Raw genomic sequence first — 17,168 nt, forward strand, 5'->3', positions numbered from 1 at the left:
GTCACCCTCAGCCAGTAGCTTCTGCGTCCTAGTGGTCAAGGGGGCTGTCAGTGCTCCAGCTGGCCTGTCTGCTGCGTTGCACCAGCAGGAAGGAGGACGGGCCAGAGGGAGGCTCATCCCCTTCCTATAAGACACTTCCTGTAAGTGGTACATGGCATAGCTCCTCTCTTCTATTGGCCAGAATATGGTCACACGGCCATGCCTAACTACAAGGAAGACTGAAAAATGTACAGTTAACTATAGAAGGCTATGTGCCATCTAAAAATGGGGGTTCTACCACTGAGGAAGAAGAGGAGAGAAGATATCAAGGGACAGCCACAAGTGTCTGACACTCTGTGTAGTCTTTGGCACCATCATAAAATCCTCTGAGCCTTTGTTCTTTCTCTGTAAAATAGGAACATCCACACTTAGTTCTTAGGTAAAAATTCAGGAACATATGGAAAGTATCTGGTACAACACTTAACATGTATTAAGTGCCAACTACATTTCCATCCCTTTCTTTAAAAAGTTGTTATTGCTCACATATGCAGGGAGGTGGGGCAAGATCTGCTGTCTCCTGATAGAAGACCAGAATTCTTCCTGCATACCACCAGCTTGGGGGAATGAGTTGATCCATTGTTTTCTGTCTCGTTTGTTTAATCGACTGATATAAGTAGTAGATTTCTCCTCAAATAATAACTTTAAAAAAGTACAATATATGAAAGATGCAAGCTGAGGTGGACATCCTAGAAGCCCAGTGGCTTCACCCCCAACCTCTCCTCCATCCTTGGGGTACCTCATCAGATCCCCAGTGATTGACAGGGCACAAGTGGACACCCGTTGGACAGGTGGATAAAGTCGGGCTCATTGGGAGAGAGCAAGAAAACAAGACAAAAAAAACAGAGGCTTTTTATTCCTTTAGTAAACGTGTGCTGAGCATCTCCTCTCTGCCAGGCGCTGTTCCTAACGCGGGAATGTTGATACTGCCGACACAGTCCATATTCCAGTATGGGATATTCAGAAATCCCTGGATAAAATCCCACCTTGAATTGACTCCTATCATCTTAAATTGACCCATATCATCTCATTCTATACATTTTTGGAGAGTGAAGAGGTATGATCCCAAATAATTTGGAAGCTTAGATGCAGGTGATCAAATCAGCTCACAGAAACTGCTTTTCAAATTACCTAATTTGGGGGCTGTCTAGGAATGGACGATTATCACAAGGACGGTTCCACTGATCTCTTGCCAGCCAGTTCTGAATGGTTAGAGGGGGCAGAGTCATTAGAAGTTAGTGGTGCTCTATTTGGTGCTATTTTGCTAGGGCTACAAATTACTGTCCAGAACTTCAAGAATTTCCAGATCCCTGACCAGGTTTCCTGAAAGAACCCTACCTGTATGGAACAAGAGCAGAGTGAGATTCTGAGAACCCCTTAAGTATCAATGGACGCTCGGGCTTCCGATATCTCCTGATGAAGTAGAATTAGGGCATGCATCTTAGATCCCACCCTATATGTCCTGCTCGCAATGTAAACCTTTGGCCAAATGGTTCAGGTATGCTGTCTGGTGGGGGAGCATTAGCAAGAGGGAATAGTCATACTGACAGAGTAAGCTTTGCCCTTACTTACTATAAGTTTTAGGCCCGAAAGTTGAATTACAGCAGATAGCATGCGGAACATGTCTCCAAAATGTCACCTTTGACTTGGGTGTACTCACCAAATAGAGACAGGAGGCCCAGGAGTTGTGAAGAGCAGGCTAGTACCGAGTCACCACCTTGCACCGTAGCCTGATCTGGGGGTACTGAGCGCTCAGAGCAATCAGGTTAGCTCCTCCTCTTTCCTTGGAGTAGGGCCCTCAGGGACACATCATCTTGCTTTGGGAGACTGGAATTAGCAGCTACAGTGATCCTCCAGCATCTAAAAAAAAGCCTTTCATCTAAATTTTAGGAGGAAATATAATTATGTAAAAGCATGGCAACTGCTACCATCATTTATTATGTGCCAAACACTCTGTTGGCCACATTACATACCTTATCTCATTTAATTTCATCTAATTCAGTCCTTATAATGACAGTGATGTGGCAATTATAACCTCACTCTTACAGATGAGGAAGCGGAGGCTCTGAGAATTTAGGGTACCAACCAGCCTGGGATTGAAAGCCCCAGAACTGCATTCTAACTCAGCCTTCAGATCCCCAAACCGAACCTGTCTTGCAGAATTGCCTGCTGAAGTTGTTGCACAGGAGTTAAACATGGAATGAGCAATTTCCTGGAGGTCTCTGTCTGCTCATTCATTTAGTCAACAAACTCTTTTAAGTGCTCCCTGCAAGATACACTTTCTTCTAGGTGTTTTAGAATCCCAGTGATCAAAACAGATTCCTGCCTTTATGGATCTTACCATCTCCTCTTTGTTTGTTTGTTTTTGTTTTCTTATTTTCCAAATGGGAGGAGGAGAGATAGACAGAGTCCCACATGTGCCCTGACCAGGATCCAGCCATCAACCCCATCTGGGGCCAATGCTCTGCCCATCTTAGGCCATGCTCGCAACTGAGCTATTTTTATACCTGAGGCAGAGTCTCCATGGAGCCATCCTCAGTGCTTGGGCCAATGCACTCGAACCAATCAAACCATGGCTATAGGAGAGGGAGGGGGAGGGATGAAAAAGCAGATGGTCACTTCTTCTGTGTGCCCTGACTGGAAATCGAACCCAAAACATCCACATGCTGGGCTGACCCTCTACCACTGAGCCAGGGCCTCCTGTTTTAATTAAAAAGAGAAACATCAGTATTGCTCAGCCAGGATGACTAACCAGATGTTTTTTCCATTGGTCACAGTAAAATCTGAATTGAAAGAATAAATACTCCCCTCTTTTTTTTTTTAAACCCAGTTTTTTCTTCTGTGTTATGTGGTTTCTGAGCCTGTTTTGGGTGATGCTGGGCTGGACTATGCAGGTCTGTGCGTTGGAGTTAGGACATTTCTGTCCTGACATTTAAGACTCAGCTCTGCAGTCATGCCTTTGGTAGTCGTTCAGAGGAAATGGGAAGCCACCGAGGAGTAGGAGAAATGGAGCCCTGGGCAAAGAGGATAGAGCGCTCATTCAGAAACTGGCTGAAGAGAATCGTGCTAGGGTGCATGCGTGTCTGGGGGTGTGGCGCGGGAAGGGCAGGGTAGGAGCTGGGAACTGAAACCCGTGACAGCTCCAGGACTTTGCTCCCAAGAAAGGAGAGGGCTCATGGCCTTCAGGGAGAGGGGATGAGAGGGTGCTAAGACAGACATCAAAGTTGAAAGGGTTTCAAACCTACAGGAGAAAACTGGAAAGAGCAAAACCATTTAAAAAAAAATGAGAGCGAAAAATAAAATAAAATAAAATTAATAAAAAAAAATGAGAGCGTCTTGAGAAAACAGTGACTCTGTTTGGAAAAAACAACAACAACAACATGTAAATTAAATGACAAATGAAAACTGGTGACACCCAAGGCGGTTCAAAGAGGTATTTAAGGGATAGTGTGATGTGGGGAGAGGCCCCCGGGGAACCTGGGAAATGGCAAAGCAGATGGGAAATTAACCTAAAATTGAGACCCACTAAATGGGTTATGGTGGCATTTATGAAACAGTAAGAGAATTAAAGTCTGAAGGGAAATAGCCAATAATAAATATGTCTAGAGAACACTTCAAATAATCAGATTCAGGAAGTTAAAGGAAACTTAGCACTGTAAGGCAAAGAGGAGAAAATAGAAATCTGGAGGAATGAGACATTTTACTTAAAGTTAAAGAAGCGAATGCAGCCCATATGTGGCCGGTTGGCTCTTGAGAAGAGGACAGAGGGACCCTAGAAATCAGTATGAATGGCAGTGGCAAGTGTGACTTTAAAATGACCAGCTTGCATTCCGGCTGGTGTGTTCAAAATTACAACAGGGTAGAAAAGTAGTAAAAATTGCATAGAAATTTTATGTAAATATTAATGGGCATTGATTAGGCATTGTGCTGGGGATTTTATATGCACTATCGCTAACCTCGCTCCTGAACTTGAGAGTTAGGTATCTGTTAGGTTAACCTACATGAAGCTGTCATGGCTAGTTAATATGGTTTAACTTGAGCCATTTTTACAAAGAAAGAGATGAAAACTGGGAGAATTTGAAATATACTGTCTAACAGGACATATTTTGAGGGAGTGGGGGAGCCAGCCTTTGTTCTCAGTTCTGTTGTCCACAACACAGAAATAGCAGTTCTTTCTCTTATCCATCCTGAGCATTCAGCACCAGCTATGTGCCAGGCACTCTACAATACTAAACAGAGCAGAAGCAGTCTCTGCCTTCATGATGCATACGGTCTATTGGTTTAAAACAGACAGACAGACAAACAGACAAACACAAGAGACAGTCTAGAACAGCTGTCCAGTAGAAATATGTATATAATGTGAGCCATAGTCATTTAAATTTTCTGGCTGAACATTACTCAAGTAAAAATAAATTGTAATCATGTATCTTATTGCACTCAACATGTCTAAACTATTTTAACATGAAGTCAATATGAAATTAATCATGAGCTCTTATATGCTATTTTTTAACGCAGAACCTTCTAAATCCAGTGTGTCAGGCCCGTGTGGCACACCTCCATTCAGACTAACATGTTTCAAGCATGCAGTAGCCACTTGTAGTGCTGGCTACCGAATTAGCGCAGCTCCAGAGAGAACATGACACTTCTGGCCCAGCTTTTTCACAGTCATAATTATATATATAGGGAAATGGTCTACATGTGTGTCAGTGTTATTTCTGATCCCCACACACAACATCACAGGGCACAAATTGCAAGCAAGTAACGTTTCTTTTACTACTTGGACTTTAGCTTCTTCTTCTTCTTTATTATTATTATTTTTTAAATGAGAGGAGGAGAGATGGAGAGACAGACTCCTGCATGTGCCCTGACTGGGATCCACTGTCTGGGGCCAATGCTCAGATCAACTGAGCTATCCTCGGTGCCTGAGGCCACTCAGACCAGCCAAGCCACTGGCTGCGAGAGAGGAAGAGAGAGAGGGAGGGGAAGAAAACGTCGCTTCTCATGTGTGCCTGACCAGGAATTGAACCCAGGATGTCTGTATACTGGGCCAATGCTCTATGCACTGAGCCACCTGGCCAGGGCCTTGGACTTTAGCTTCTTAATCCCCTAAGACTAGATACCAAAGGAAACTTGTATGTAAGTCATATAGTATGTTTACTTTTTTTTGGTTTAGTGTTGTGTATATCACTGACACTAAAGATTAGCTACTTGACACTTTACCATACATGGATGATGATTACATAGAAGTGGACCCTCTGCAAACCATGAGAGCCTCCCCATTCCCCATTTTTCCAGTATGCTTTCATGTATTTATTGCTCTTGATGGGAAGACTGAAAATAAAATTTGAAGCTTAACAGAGCCAGAATTTTTCATACGTTATCTGGTCACCAAATGTTTATAATCAATTTTTGAGAAGTGAACAAAACAGTGATAAAATTGTACTGTTTAATGCAAGTGCCCAGTGGGTATTAATGGGGACTCATCAATGGGGTGTATAATGCTATTTCCTTAGGTGGAGAATTTTGCTGTGGAACAAGTTTAAACAGGAAGAAAGCCCAAGGAAATATGGATTGTCCTTCTTAGAAATTGGATGGGGGAATTGAAGGTAATAGGTTCTTGCTCCCTGCCAACTTCATAATGAAATTACCATTGAGCAAGATTTGTGTTAGAGTTTTTATTTTCCTCCCAAGGGATTAAAGAGTCGTAATAGAAAGAAAGATAGGAAGGAAGGAAAGAAGGAAGGGAGGGAAGGAGGGAGAGAGGGAGGGAGGGAGGGAGGAAGGAAGGAAGGAAGGAAGGAAGGAAGGAAGGAAGGAAGGAAGGAAGGAAGGAAGGAAGGAAGGGAGGGAGGGAGGGAGGGAGGGAGGGAGGGAGGGAGGGAGGAAGGGAGGGAGGGAGGGAGGGAGGAAGGAAAAGAAAGAAAGAAAGAAAGAAAGAAAGAAAGAAAGAAAGAAAGAAAGAAAGAAGATAATATTAACACTGTATATATGAACTCATTGGTCCAGAATATTGAATCTTAAAGGAACACAAAAAAGTCTAGAGCATGAAAATCCCCATATAATTGTTTCCATAAACTCTGAAGAAGAATTATTGTATCTAAATAATCACCATGCTAATTTCATCTAATTGTACTATAAAATGGGAGAAAAGGGAACGAGTGGAGGAAATAGAGGTGGGCAATGAAAGAAGCAGGGGATTTGAGTAAATTCAACTGTCAAAACAAAAGGAGCCCTAGGCACTCAACAGTACATGCTACTAGCTCTTTGATGAAAATGGTGACTGTCACCTGTGGTTTATATGATATAAGCCTGTGAATGACTCTCCTCAGGGCCGTGTGTCTAAGTCAAACCCAAAACATGTGTTCTTTGGTTTGCCTTTTCCAAACAGATAACATATTGAATATTTCCCAACCTCTTGATAATCGACTGAGTTTTTCACTTTCACCCAAATTTAGGGCATTCAGTTGATCCAACCTGAATTCTATTCTTCCCAATGTATTTGGATAATCCAAACATGGCATGAGAACTCATTGGGTTCAATTAAAATAAAAAAGAAACTCAATGAACTGGCTGGCCTAATTATGAGTTTTGGCAGCTCTGAAGCGACTTGGTAACAGATTTTCTGCTAGTCCACCCAACTGCACTACAAAATGGTCTGTAAAGGACACTGGTGGTCTTTGTCTTCACTCTTTATGTTGAGATTCCATGAAGAGAGTTCCATCACGTTTCATGGTTCTGTGCCTTTGACTCTGCAGTCTCCTGCAGTGCCTTTCTTTTCTTCCCCCTTCCACTCGCTGGCCAACCCTTCTTCCCCAACACAACTGCACATCTTCTCTGTTCCCTGATTTCAGCACTGCCGACACAATGGCATTGGCCTCTCTATTCCTTATGCTCTTCACCAACCTACTTAGTACATACATATCTCTAATTTTACACTTATTGGTCTTTATTGCAGTTATTTATTACAGATACATTTTTGCTTATTTTTGTATTATTTTCCTAGCATGATTCTTGGCATAGGGAGTGACATAAAATAGGTATTCAAACATGTCTATTAGATGGGTGGCTGGCTGGCTGACTGGATGGATGAATAGATGTATGTATGTCTGTATGTATGTATTGAGGGATGGATGGTCATAGATGGATGGATGGATGGATGGATGGCACTTCTGGTGATGATCTGTCAACACCACCAAAAATTAACTGTACCCCCACAGTGTGCCAGATAATGTGATAGTGCTGAAAATAACCACAGGGAAAAAAACCAAAAAGTCAGCTTGAAAAAATATAAACAGCTTAATTTAGAGCCCAATTAGCTACTTTGAAAGCTGGTTGATAATGAGGAACTGGACCAAATTTCAGTCCTCATCTGAATTCCCAATCTATGCAAATTGTCTCTCAAGGGTCTCAATAAAGGAATGTGAAGGAGAACACTCTTTAAATGTGCCTGCCTGGACCACATCCACTCAGTTTATCAAATACCAGCCAGGAAGCATCAAAGGATAAAAAACAAACAAAGAAACCCCAGTTGCAATTGTGTAGCTAACACTTGTTTTTTAACCATACACAAAAATGTTGAAGTTGTCTTCAAACGCAGAGAAAAGCATTTTTATTTCTGCTTCTATTGGTAACAAATCTGAGTGCATCATAACTCTACTTTAAATTTTTCCTGGATCCCCATAGTCTTCTGAACAAAATCTAAACCCTTTAGGATATCGTTCAAGGTCCCATGTGATCTGGCTACAGAAATTCTCCCCGGACAAATCCCACTGCCCACCAACCTGACTAAGCTATTTCCTACTTCCCCTGATGTGTGTCACCTGTTTGCTGATACGTCTTTACTTATGATTATTCCCCTGCTCAGAATCCTTTTGTCCCACCTTTTGTCAATCCCTTCACTCTTCAAAATTCCCCAGGGAAATCCCTAAATCCCTTAGGTTGAGTTAGGGGCCCTTCCTCGATGTTCTCACAACTTCTCACACTTACTGTCCGTCAGTACACAACAGTATTCTAGCGCCATCATTCTTCATGTGTCTGTGCCACTGAGTTATAAAAATGTGGGTAATAAGAGGGCAGACAGGCATTGTTTTTTCTGCTTGTGTCTGTAGGACTCACCATAAGGCCTGACACATAGTAGACATTCAGTAAATAGTTGTTAAATCAATAAATTATTTTACTACAAAATGATCTGAGATACCTCGAATGCACCAAGTAGAATAGCGATTTCCCTTTGCTTTTCCTAAAATAGCAGTGTTTTATGGTAAAAACAGTATTTTTGTTAAAAGTATTTGCATAAAATTTGGAGACTACAGAGACACACAAAAGAAAATAAAAAGCACCTGTAATCATTCCATGCATAGACAAGTCCTGCCTTTATCCTTTTTATCTGCTTATTTAGCATTAAATACTGTGCATTTTCTCCATGCCATTAACTTGTTTCTGAAAAAAAAAAAATGATTTTAGTGACCCAAATAGAGTATTGAATGGCTACACAATACTCATTCTTTGACTTTACCCCAATGTCTTCACCTTGTCATTAGAGAACTGATTCTCCCCACATATAATACAGTCTCCTTTGGGGTGGTGGTCCAGGGGTGGACATGTGACCAGTTAAGCCAATCTCTCTTTTTGTAATTTTTATGTAAGCTAGTATTCCTCTTTAATATTTTTGCTTCTTCAGCTGCTGTTAGTGACAGAGGAATATAAACCAAGAAAATGCTATGACTTTGAGATACCGTGTCTTTCTGGGGAAGTAACATACTTTATTCAGTATCTGCTTAGAGGTATGCTTTCTTGTAAGTCTATAACAACCTCACATTTTCTCAAGCCGCTAGGAGATGTGGACCCCTGGGGATTCCCCACCCAAATGCTGGGGATGAGCTCTCCATCTGAGTCCAACCTGACCACAGGCAAGATGGCTTTGAGGAGTGGTGGAGATAAGAGTATTGTAAGACAGACAGATGTCACCTGCGATGAGAATACCTATGCCAAAAGCTGACTACAGAGGTATTACATAAGGCAGATACTGAGGCATTGTCCTTGCTACCTGTCTCCTTCACCCTCGCATCCAATCCGTCACTAAATACCTGCTCAGTATTTCTGCACTTGGTCCTCTTTGATGCTGCTCCTACTCTTCCTTCACTTCCTTTGAGGCCCCACAGGACCAAAGCCAATATCATCTCTCACGTGGATAATAGGAATACAGTAATCAAGCCCCTCATATCTACTTTTTTTCCCCCAAACCTATGCTCTACCCAGCCTTCAAGTCATGTTATATAAAAAAAGTCTGATTTTATCGCCCCCCCCTAATTAAAACCTTCATTGTCTTCCATTATTTTAAAACAAGATGGAACTTCTTACACAGCCTGAAAAGCTTCGCATTGTCTGCTCCTATTCACTGTCTCAGTCACACCACAGCTGACATTCCCTTCTCTCTCTGCTTCATCCTCACTGGTTTGCAGTCAGTCCCTCATATGTATGACCACAGGGCTTTTGCACATGCCTTTTCCTTTGCCTGAAACATGCTCATGTCTTTTTTTTTTTAACCTAGTTGATGCTGACTCATCCTTCAGGACAAGCTTCGCTTTCTTATAGTAGTCTAGCCTGATGATCCTTGTTTCACTGTTGCCCAGCACACCCACCTTGCTATTGTAGTTCTTGTCATAGATCTGTAATTAATCAATTAATGTCTATACTTTCTCTTAGACTATAAGCATCATGAGAAGAGGGATCATGTCTATTTCCTTATTTATCCCCAACTAACTAGCTGAGTTCTGGCACAGAGTTAGTGTTTAATAAATATTAGTTGAATGAATAATGATGGATGGGAAATCATTTCTTTGAAGTTGTATATCATGTGGTTTATGAGTTTATGAATTTCCTCTAAGGAGTTTGTTAAAACATAATACAGCATGCCTTTAGATCTTCCTGTAAGAAGATTGTTTGAACAAGGGTATATGAATCTGGCAGGACAGAAAGGCTTTATCCCATGTGCTGATTACAGTCAATACTAACACCTGTACAGAACTAGGGAGCCTGAGAATGAGTACAGGCTCAAGGGAAAGGGTTCCCGTTCAGCTAGCAGTGCCTGTATGTGCACTAATACATCCACAGATAGAGGCTGCTTGAGATGGGTGATGGCATTGTAAGTTTACACTTTTTCAGCTTTACACCAATGGTGGCATCCACTCATTTGTTTGACACCTCTTTATTCTTCCCTAAAAAATTTGTCTTTGTCTCTTCCTCTTTCTAGATTTATGGTCAATGTGACATGGGACGGCAAAGACTTGTCCTTCACCGAAGAAGGCTATCAGGTGCACCCCAGGCTGGTGGTGATTGTGCTGAACAAGGACCGGGAGTGGGAAAAGGTGAGCATCCTTTGTGTGCTGAATGCAGAGGAGGGGTGAAAGCCTGAGCAGCTAAGCATTCTGGTCACTCCTTTTCCTGAATCATTTCCCATTGAGCTGCTCCGATCCCATCCCATGGCCACGGGAGGATCTTTTTCTTGGAACAAGGCAGGCAAATATTGTCAGATGCAATTGGAATGGTAACCCCAGGCACACTGTGGTAATTGTGCCACTCTCTATGCTGGGTTCTCAAATCTCGGGAGGAAGGGTCCTTAAGGACTTTGGATAATTTCAAGATGGTGGAGTTTTGTTCAGATCATTGCAGTAGCAGATGTTGACTGTATAGCAGTGATCACACCAGCTTGCCTAAACCTCATAATTGTGTATCGTGTTTACACATTTAACCATATGGATGAACCCTCTGTATTTTCATTTACTTAGGCTTTTACTTTAAATCAACTAATTTCCAAAATTTAAGTGTGTCACTTCTATAAAGCATAGGTTGGAGAGAGAGGTTGTATTTTTTACAAAGCACATTTTTTAGTACATCTATATTAACTGTAAAAAATAACTGTGCAGGAAAAATCATCTAATGTTCCATATAAGCTATGTCCTGAGTCTAAGAGGGGAGATGTCACAGGGACTTTCAGATGGTGTTGCCATGCGTACAGTGACAATATCTGTCCCAGTTGCACTCTCTCCTCCCCCATAATTGAACTCTCAAATTAGTTGCCATCATGTCACATGATGAAGCTTTGAAAGACTTTGCATGCTGCATCCAACAGCTACAAAATACTCATTTCTCCTAGTGCACTTGGAAAATTCACCAACTAAGACTAATTCTGAAACATAAAACAAGCCTGAATATATTTTGAAAGATTGAAATAATGTGGAATACATTCTTTGACCACACAGCATTAAAATAAAAAGTAATAAAAATATATATCTAGAAAATCAATAGATGTTTGGAAATTACCTAACACTTTTAAATAAACTGTAGGTCAAAGAAGAATTCAGAAAGACATTATAAAACATTTTGAATGGAATGGCAATGAAAACATAACATACCAAGTTGGAAGAATAAAGTTGATTTTGTGCTAAGAGGGAAATTCATAGCTTTAAATGCTTATAATTAAAAAAACAAAAAACAATAAGGAAAATGTAAAGTCAATGACTTAAGCTTCTACATTAAGAAGCTAGAAAAAGAAGAGCAAAGTCAATGCAAATGAAGGCGAAGAAAGGAAATAATAAACATAAGAGTAAAAAATCAACACAGCAGAACACAAAAAATAGGGGAAATCAACAAAGCCAAAAGCTAGTTCTTTGTTCTTAGTTCTTTGAAAAGATTAAGAAAATTCACAATTCCTAGCAAGAATGATCATACAATAAAAACAAAGACACAAATACTAATAACCAATGCTAGAAATGCAAGAGTGGTAATTACAGATATTAAAGATCCTACAGACATTAAAATTATTTCTTAAAATTATGAAATATTTATGTCAGCAAACTTGACAATGTAGATAAAATGGGCAAAGTACTTGAAAAACCACAATTTTTCAAAACTGACACAAAAAGAAATAGAGAATCTTAATAGCTCTGAATTTGCTAAGGAATTTAATTTATAACTAAAAACCTTCCATTTAGACAAGAAAATCTTGTCCTAGATGGCTTCACTGGAAATTCTACCAGATGTTTTAAAAAGGAATGACTCCAATCTACACAAAGTTTTTTAAGAAACATATTAGTAATAATAATCCACCAATATATTTTTTAAAAAGATAATACATTGTGGATAAGTGGGGATTATCCTAGGAATGTAAGACTGGTAGAGCAGAAAATTATATGGTCATCTCAATAGATGCAGAAAAAGCATTTGTCAGAATTTAATATCCATTCATGATAAAGAAAGTATACTGCTCACAAAAATTAGGGGATATTTCAAAATGAATATGAAGTGATAAAATATTCTCTAATTTTTGTGAGCAGTATAGATTTCTCAATCTGATAAAGGTTATTTATGAAAACCCTATAGCTAACATATTGTATAATGATGAAATAATGAAAATAGATCCACAAATATATATACACTTAAATTATTTTGATGAATAATTATGAGTGGGGAAAAGGAAAGTATCTTTAATTAATGGTACTAAATCAACAGGATATTCACCAAAAAAAATAAATAAATAAACAAACATTGATCTCAGGCTCTACACAAGAAAATAACTTAAATTTCAGACTTAAATGTAAAAGCTAAAACTATAATGTTTGTAGAATAAAATATGGGAGGATATTTTTTGTGATCTGAGACCGCAGAATGCAAAGGCATTATGCATCCAGTAAAGATAATAAACTAGGCTCCTTCAAAATTTAAAACTTTCACCTCTATATAGACACTGTTAGAAATATGAAAAAGACAAGCCACAAACTGGGAAAAATATTTTTAAGGAAAGAAAAAAAAATGTATATCTATATCTAAAACAAAAGACTTGGGTCCAGAATATATAAAGAACAACTATCAGTCAATAATGGGGAAAAAAGACAATTAAAAATGGGAAATCGTCTTTAGCATGAAAACGGGTTTAACATCATTGGCATCAGTGAGATACCACTGTCCACACACCGAATGGCTAAAATGAAAAAATAACAAGTGTTGGTAAAAATAGGGAGCTACTGGATATCTTATATGTTACTGGTGGGAATGTAAACTTACAACCACTTTGGAAAAACACTTGGGAGTTTCTTATAAAGGTAAATGTGCACAAACTTTATGATCCGACAATTTCACTCCTAGATATTTACTGCAAAGACATGTAAACAGATATCAAAAAATAATATTTATGTGAAGATATTCTTTGCAACTTTATTCATAACAGAAAAAACATCAAAAAGAACTCAGATGTGCATCAACAAGGAAGTGGATAAACTACGGTACATTCATAAAATGGAATGCTGCTCGTTAATACGGAATGAGCCAGTAATTCCCATGGCAATGTGGACAAAATTTCAAAAACGTTATGGTGAACACAAGAAGCCAGGCGCGGAAGATTTTATGTATGATTCCACTTCTGCAAAGTTCAAGAAGAGGCAAAACTCGTCTGTGAGATTAGATATCAAAATAATGGTTGCTTTTGTGGAAGAGGGTCCTTAACTGGGAAGGGGCACAAGGAAACTTTCTAGATGTATGGCGGTGTTCCCTATCTTGAACATGCATCAAACTAATACACAGGGCATATTTATTTTATTGTATGTCATTGTAGCTCAATTTAAAAATTTTTTGAAGCCCTTCAAATAGAGATACCCAGTACAATTAATTATTAATGTGGACCGAGTTTCATGTTCAACTCCCAGAAATGAATACTAATTATAAGAATATCAGCCCTTGTTTAGGGAACAGTGATGCTTCTTTTTCCTTTAGATGGTACACCCAAGTACCGAGTGACAGCTTTGTTTATTTGTTCATTCAACAAGTATTTATCCAGAGCCTACTATGCGCCAGGCACTATGCTTGAGGTATGAAATCTATCAGTGAGCAAGAGAAACACACTAAGTAACTTCCGCACCCATGGAAGTTCGATTCTATTATAGCACGTGGTGGAGGGAGGTGGGTGGAGTTCCATGGAGTTTTGTGATGCTTGAGTGAAACATTGGATTCTAGTTAACTACCCCCCCTCAGTTCCTCCTCTCTGTCCTCTGGCATACCCTGTGTTCCCCACACCACCACACTACGTGAGTCCCTTTATACGTGGCAAGTGAAGCCAAAATTCAAGTTATTGTTTTCCTATCTTTAATGGGAGGTGGAGAATTTGAGCATTTCTGCCTATGTTGTTGAGTTGGGTTTTGTTTGTTTTTTTTTTCAACCTTTTGAAGTTACACAATCTGAGGATCACTTTTTGGAGCTGTAAAATCCTTCTCCCTGCTTGACTATAACCAGTCCTGGGTCAGGCCTGGCTCGCCCCTGTGAATTTTCCGTGTTGCCTTTGGACCTCGCTTATTTGCCAGGGAGCCTGTTTACAGGGAGGCCACTGCGGGGCAAGAGATAGCATCGCTTTAAGGGGAGCTGCCATTGATATCGTCCATTAACAGATACAGAAAATGCCCTTTTTATATTCTGTGCGACCTCCTTCAAATTCCCATTGAAATTCAGCAATTTCTCAAAAAGGCAGCTTAGGGAATTGCTGCTGAGCCGAGCTGGGAACGTACAGACGCTTCCTGTCGCTGGTCTGTTCTCTTGGCACTCAGGAGATCCAGCGTTTCAGAAATAACTCCTTGTGCTTCTGTCTCGGAGCAAGGGGAAGCCAGCGGAGCAGGTAAATACCAGCCATGTTTTCCGGAAGTCTGCCCCACGAGCAGCACACAGCGGTACAGCAGGTCAGCGGAGGAGGAGGCCTACAGACGGGCAGAGCTGTTATTTTGGGACTGAGAGGCAATTTCTTTTCATCTCTGAGGTCACTCAGTGGCGTCACTGGAAGCAGCAGCATGTAATGACGGTGTCTAGAAAAAGATAACAAGCCCTGAGAGGGGCATTTGCTTTCCGCTGAGCCTTTGTGTGTGGCTGCTGCGGATTATTCCAGTGCTCTGTGCAGGGCCTGCCTGTGTCAGCAGACAGAACTCGTTTGGAGAGCAGGCTTTCTCTTGCAAACCAGGGCTTCTGTGCCTGTTGTTGCCCCCTTTTCTCAGTGGGTTTGCTCTGCCTTGGAGTTTGGTGGGTCCAGTGCTTCCCAGAGATGCTTCAAAACAGTACCCTGAAGGCGAGCCAATTATCAACCCCGGGCCAGAACAGCCAGTGTCCCCTGGGGGGCCAACTCCATGGCCAACGTTCCATCAGGCATCCTGGGTTGCTGCAAGGATGAGTAGAAAACCATCCCTCTCCTCAAGTAGCTCATAACTGAGCCACCTCTGGGGGAAGCGGGGGGAACTGGACTTGGTCACTTTGGGAAATCTTCATGAGGATAGCTGCACTGGCGTTGGTTTTTGAGTGACAGATTGGATTTCTTCAAGCCAAATCCATTTCTGAAAAATTGCTTTGGGAATAATCCTATTGACCATTTTAGGGTTATATTAGCTTTAAAGTGAAAAATATATATGTTTACACAGGGTTCTCAACCTGTGGGTTGCGACCCCAGCAGGAATACATATTTTATTTAAAAATGTATTGTATAATAAATATGTATTTCCAATGGCTTTAGGTGACCCTTGTGTTTTGGTCATTCGACCCCCGCCGGGGTCGCGACCCACAGGTTGAGAACCGCTGGTTTACACTGTATATGTGTGTGTGTGTGTGTGTGTGTGTGTGTGTGTCCGACCGCATATACACACAGAGCAGCTTTAAAAGGGATATATAGAGAAAGACAGAAAGAGAGATTTAAAGAAAAAATTTTAAAAAACAGTTTAGAAGTTTTGACTCCAAGCATAAATAGGACAAAACCTATACATATGAAAGAAAAACAACCGTCTTATTTTCTAGAGAAGTGCTAATTAAAGAGCATAGAGATGTCCAGAAGACATAAGGTAGACCTGTGATTGTGTCTTCCTGAACAAAGTGTCCTGTTCCCTTTGCTCTGATGTGCCTGCCCTTTTTTTTTTTTTTTTTTTTTTTTTTTTATTTTTTTTTATTTTTCTGAAGCTGGAAACAGAGAGGCAGTTAGACTCCAGCATGCGCCCGACCAGGATCCACCCGGCACACCCACCACGGGGCGATGCTCTGCCCATCCAGGGCGTTGCTCTGTTGAGACCAGAGCCAGTCTAGCGCCTGAGGCAGAGGCCAAGGAGCCATCCCCAGCGCCCGGTCCATCTTTGCTCCAGTGGAGCCTTGGCTGCGGGAGGGGAAGAGAGAGACAGAGAAGAAGGAGAGAGGGAGGGGTGGAGAAGCAGATGGGCGTTTCTCATGTGTGCCTTGTCCAGGAATCGAACCCAGGACTCCTGCATGCCAGGCCAGTGCTCTACCATTGAGCCAACCGGCCAGGGCCCCCCTGCCTTCTTTTTATCCTCACCACTCTGTGTTCTCCCTGGTGTCTCTGTCTTCTGCTAACTTCCACACGGTCACCTCTGCCTCCAGCCCAGATCTCTCGACCTTCAGACTTGCCTACAGAACATGCCCATGTGGATCATCCACCGACCTCCAACTTCTGCTTGCCAAAGTCAAAGTCATCACCTTCCTCTCCTGGATATGGTTATTGTCCTGTGCCCAGTACAGAAAGCTTCATTCTTAGCCTTCCAACATCCCCTAGGCCCTCGTATTCAGTTGTCATCTGCTCATGCATAGCATGTCCTGATGTTCCTGCCCCGTTGAACATTTCCCCCTCCCCTTGCCAAGGACACCCTTTCCATTGATTCTACGTCCGCATAATCCAATGTGGGTTCAGTCCTTCCCACTTCATTTTCCAGATCTGTGTACTAACTCCCAAGAGTGTCAACAGCTTGCATAGTAATTGTTTGCTTGCATATTCATCTTCACTCCGACTAGAGACCCATCAGGAATAGCTCTGCCACTCACAAGGCTTTGTTTCAGATGCATAAAAGGGCCTCCAGACGATCTGCCGGCAACGATGACTTCAGTCACCATTTTTTAAGAGCTACTCTGTACCCAGAACTCTGCTGAGAATTTTACATCCATAATCTCATTTAGTCATTTTGACAACTCATCTAAAGTCAGTATTTTTATCCCTGCCTCATAAATAGAGGTTCAGGTTCAGAGAGGCTAATGAGCAGCTTCAGATGCCCCAGCTAGTATGTGATGGGAGCAGATGTCAAAAGAGGGCTTGACCCCAAAGACTGCCTTCC

The 17,168-nt window shown here is 41.2% G+C and overlaps 1 protein-coding gene across 1 annotated transcript in view; it reads left to right on the forward strand.

Annotated features, from left to right (window-relative positions):
* The window catches only part of GRIN2A (glutamate ionotropic receptor NMDA type subunit 2A), a 409,746-nt gene that overhangs the window by 282,835 nt on the left and 109,743 nt on the right, over positions 1-17,168 (forward strand). Inside the window, exon 5 of the mRNA XM_066274896.1 lies at positions 10,289-10,403. Coding sequence (XP_066130993.1) covers positions 10,289-10,403 — 115 coding nt within the window. The remainder of the gene's footprint in view (positions 1-10,288; positions 10,404-17,168) is intronic.

The sequence above is a fragment of the Saccopteryx bilineata genome, chromosome 4 (assembly GCF_036850765.1).
Source record: "Saccopteryx bilineata isolate mSacBil1 chromosome 4, mSacBil1_pri_phased_curated, whole genome shotgun sequence".
Taxonomy (NCBI): domain Eukaryota; kingdom Metazoa; phylum Chordata; class Mammalia; order Chiroptera; family Emballonuridae; genus Saccopteryx; species Saccopteryx bilineata.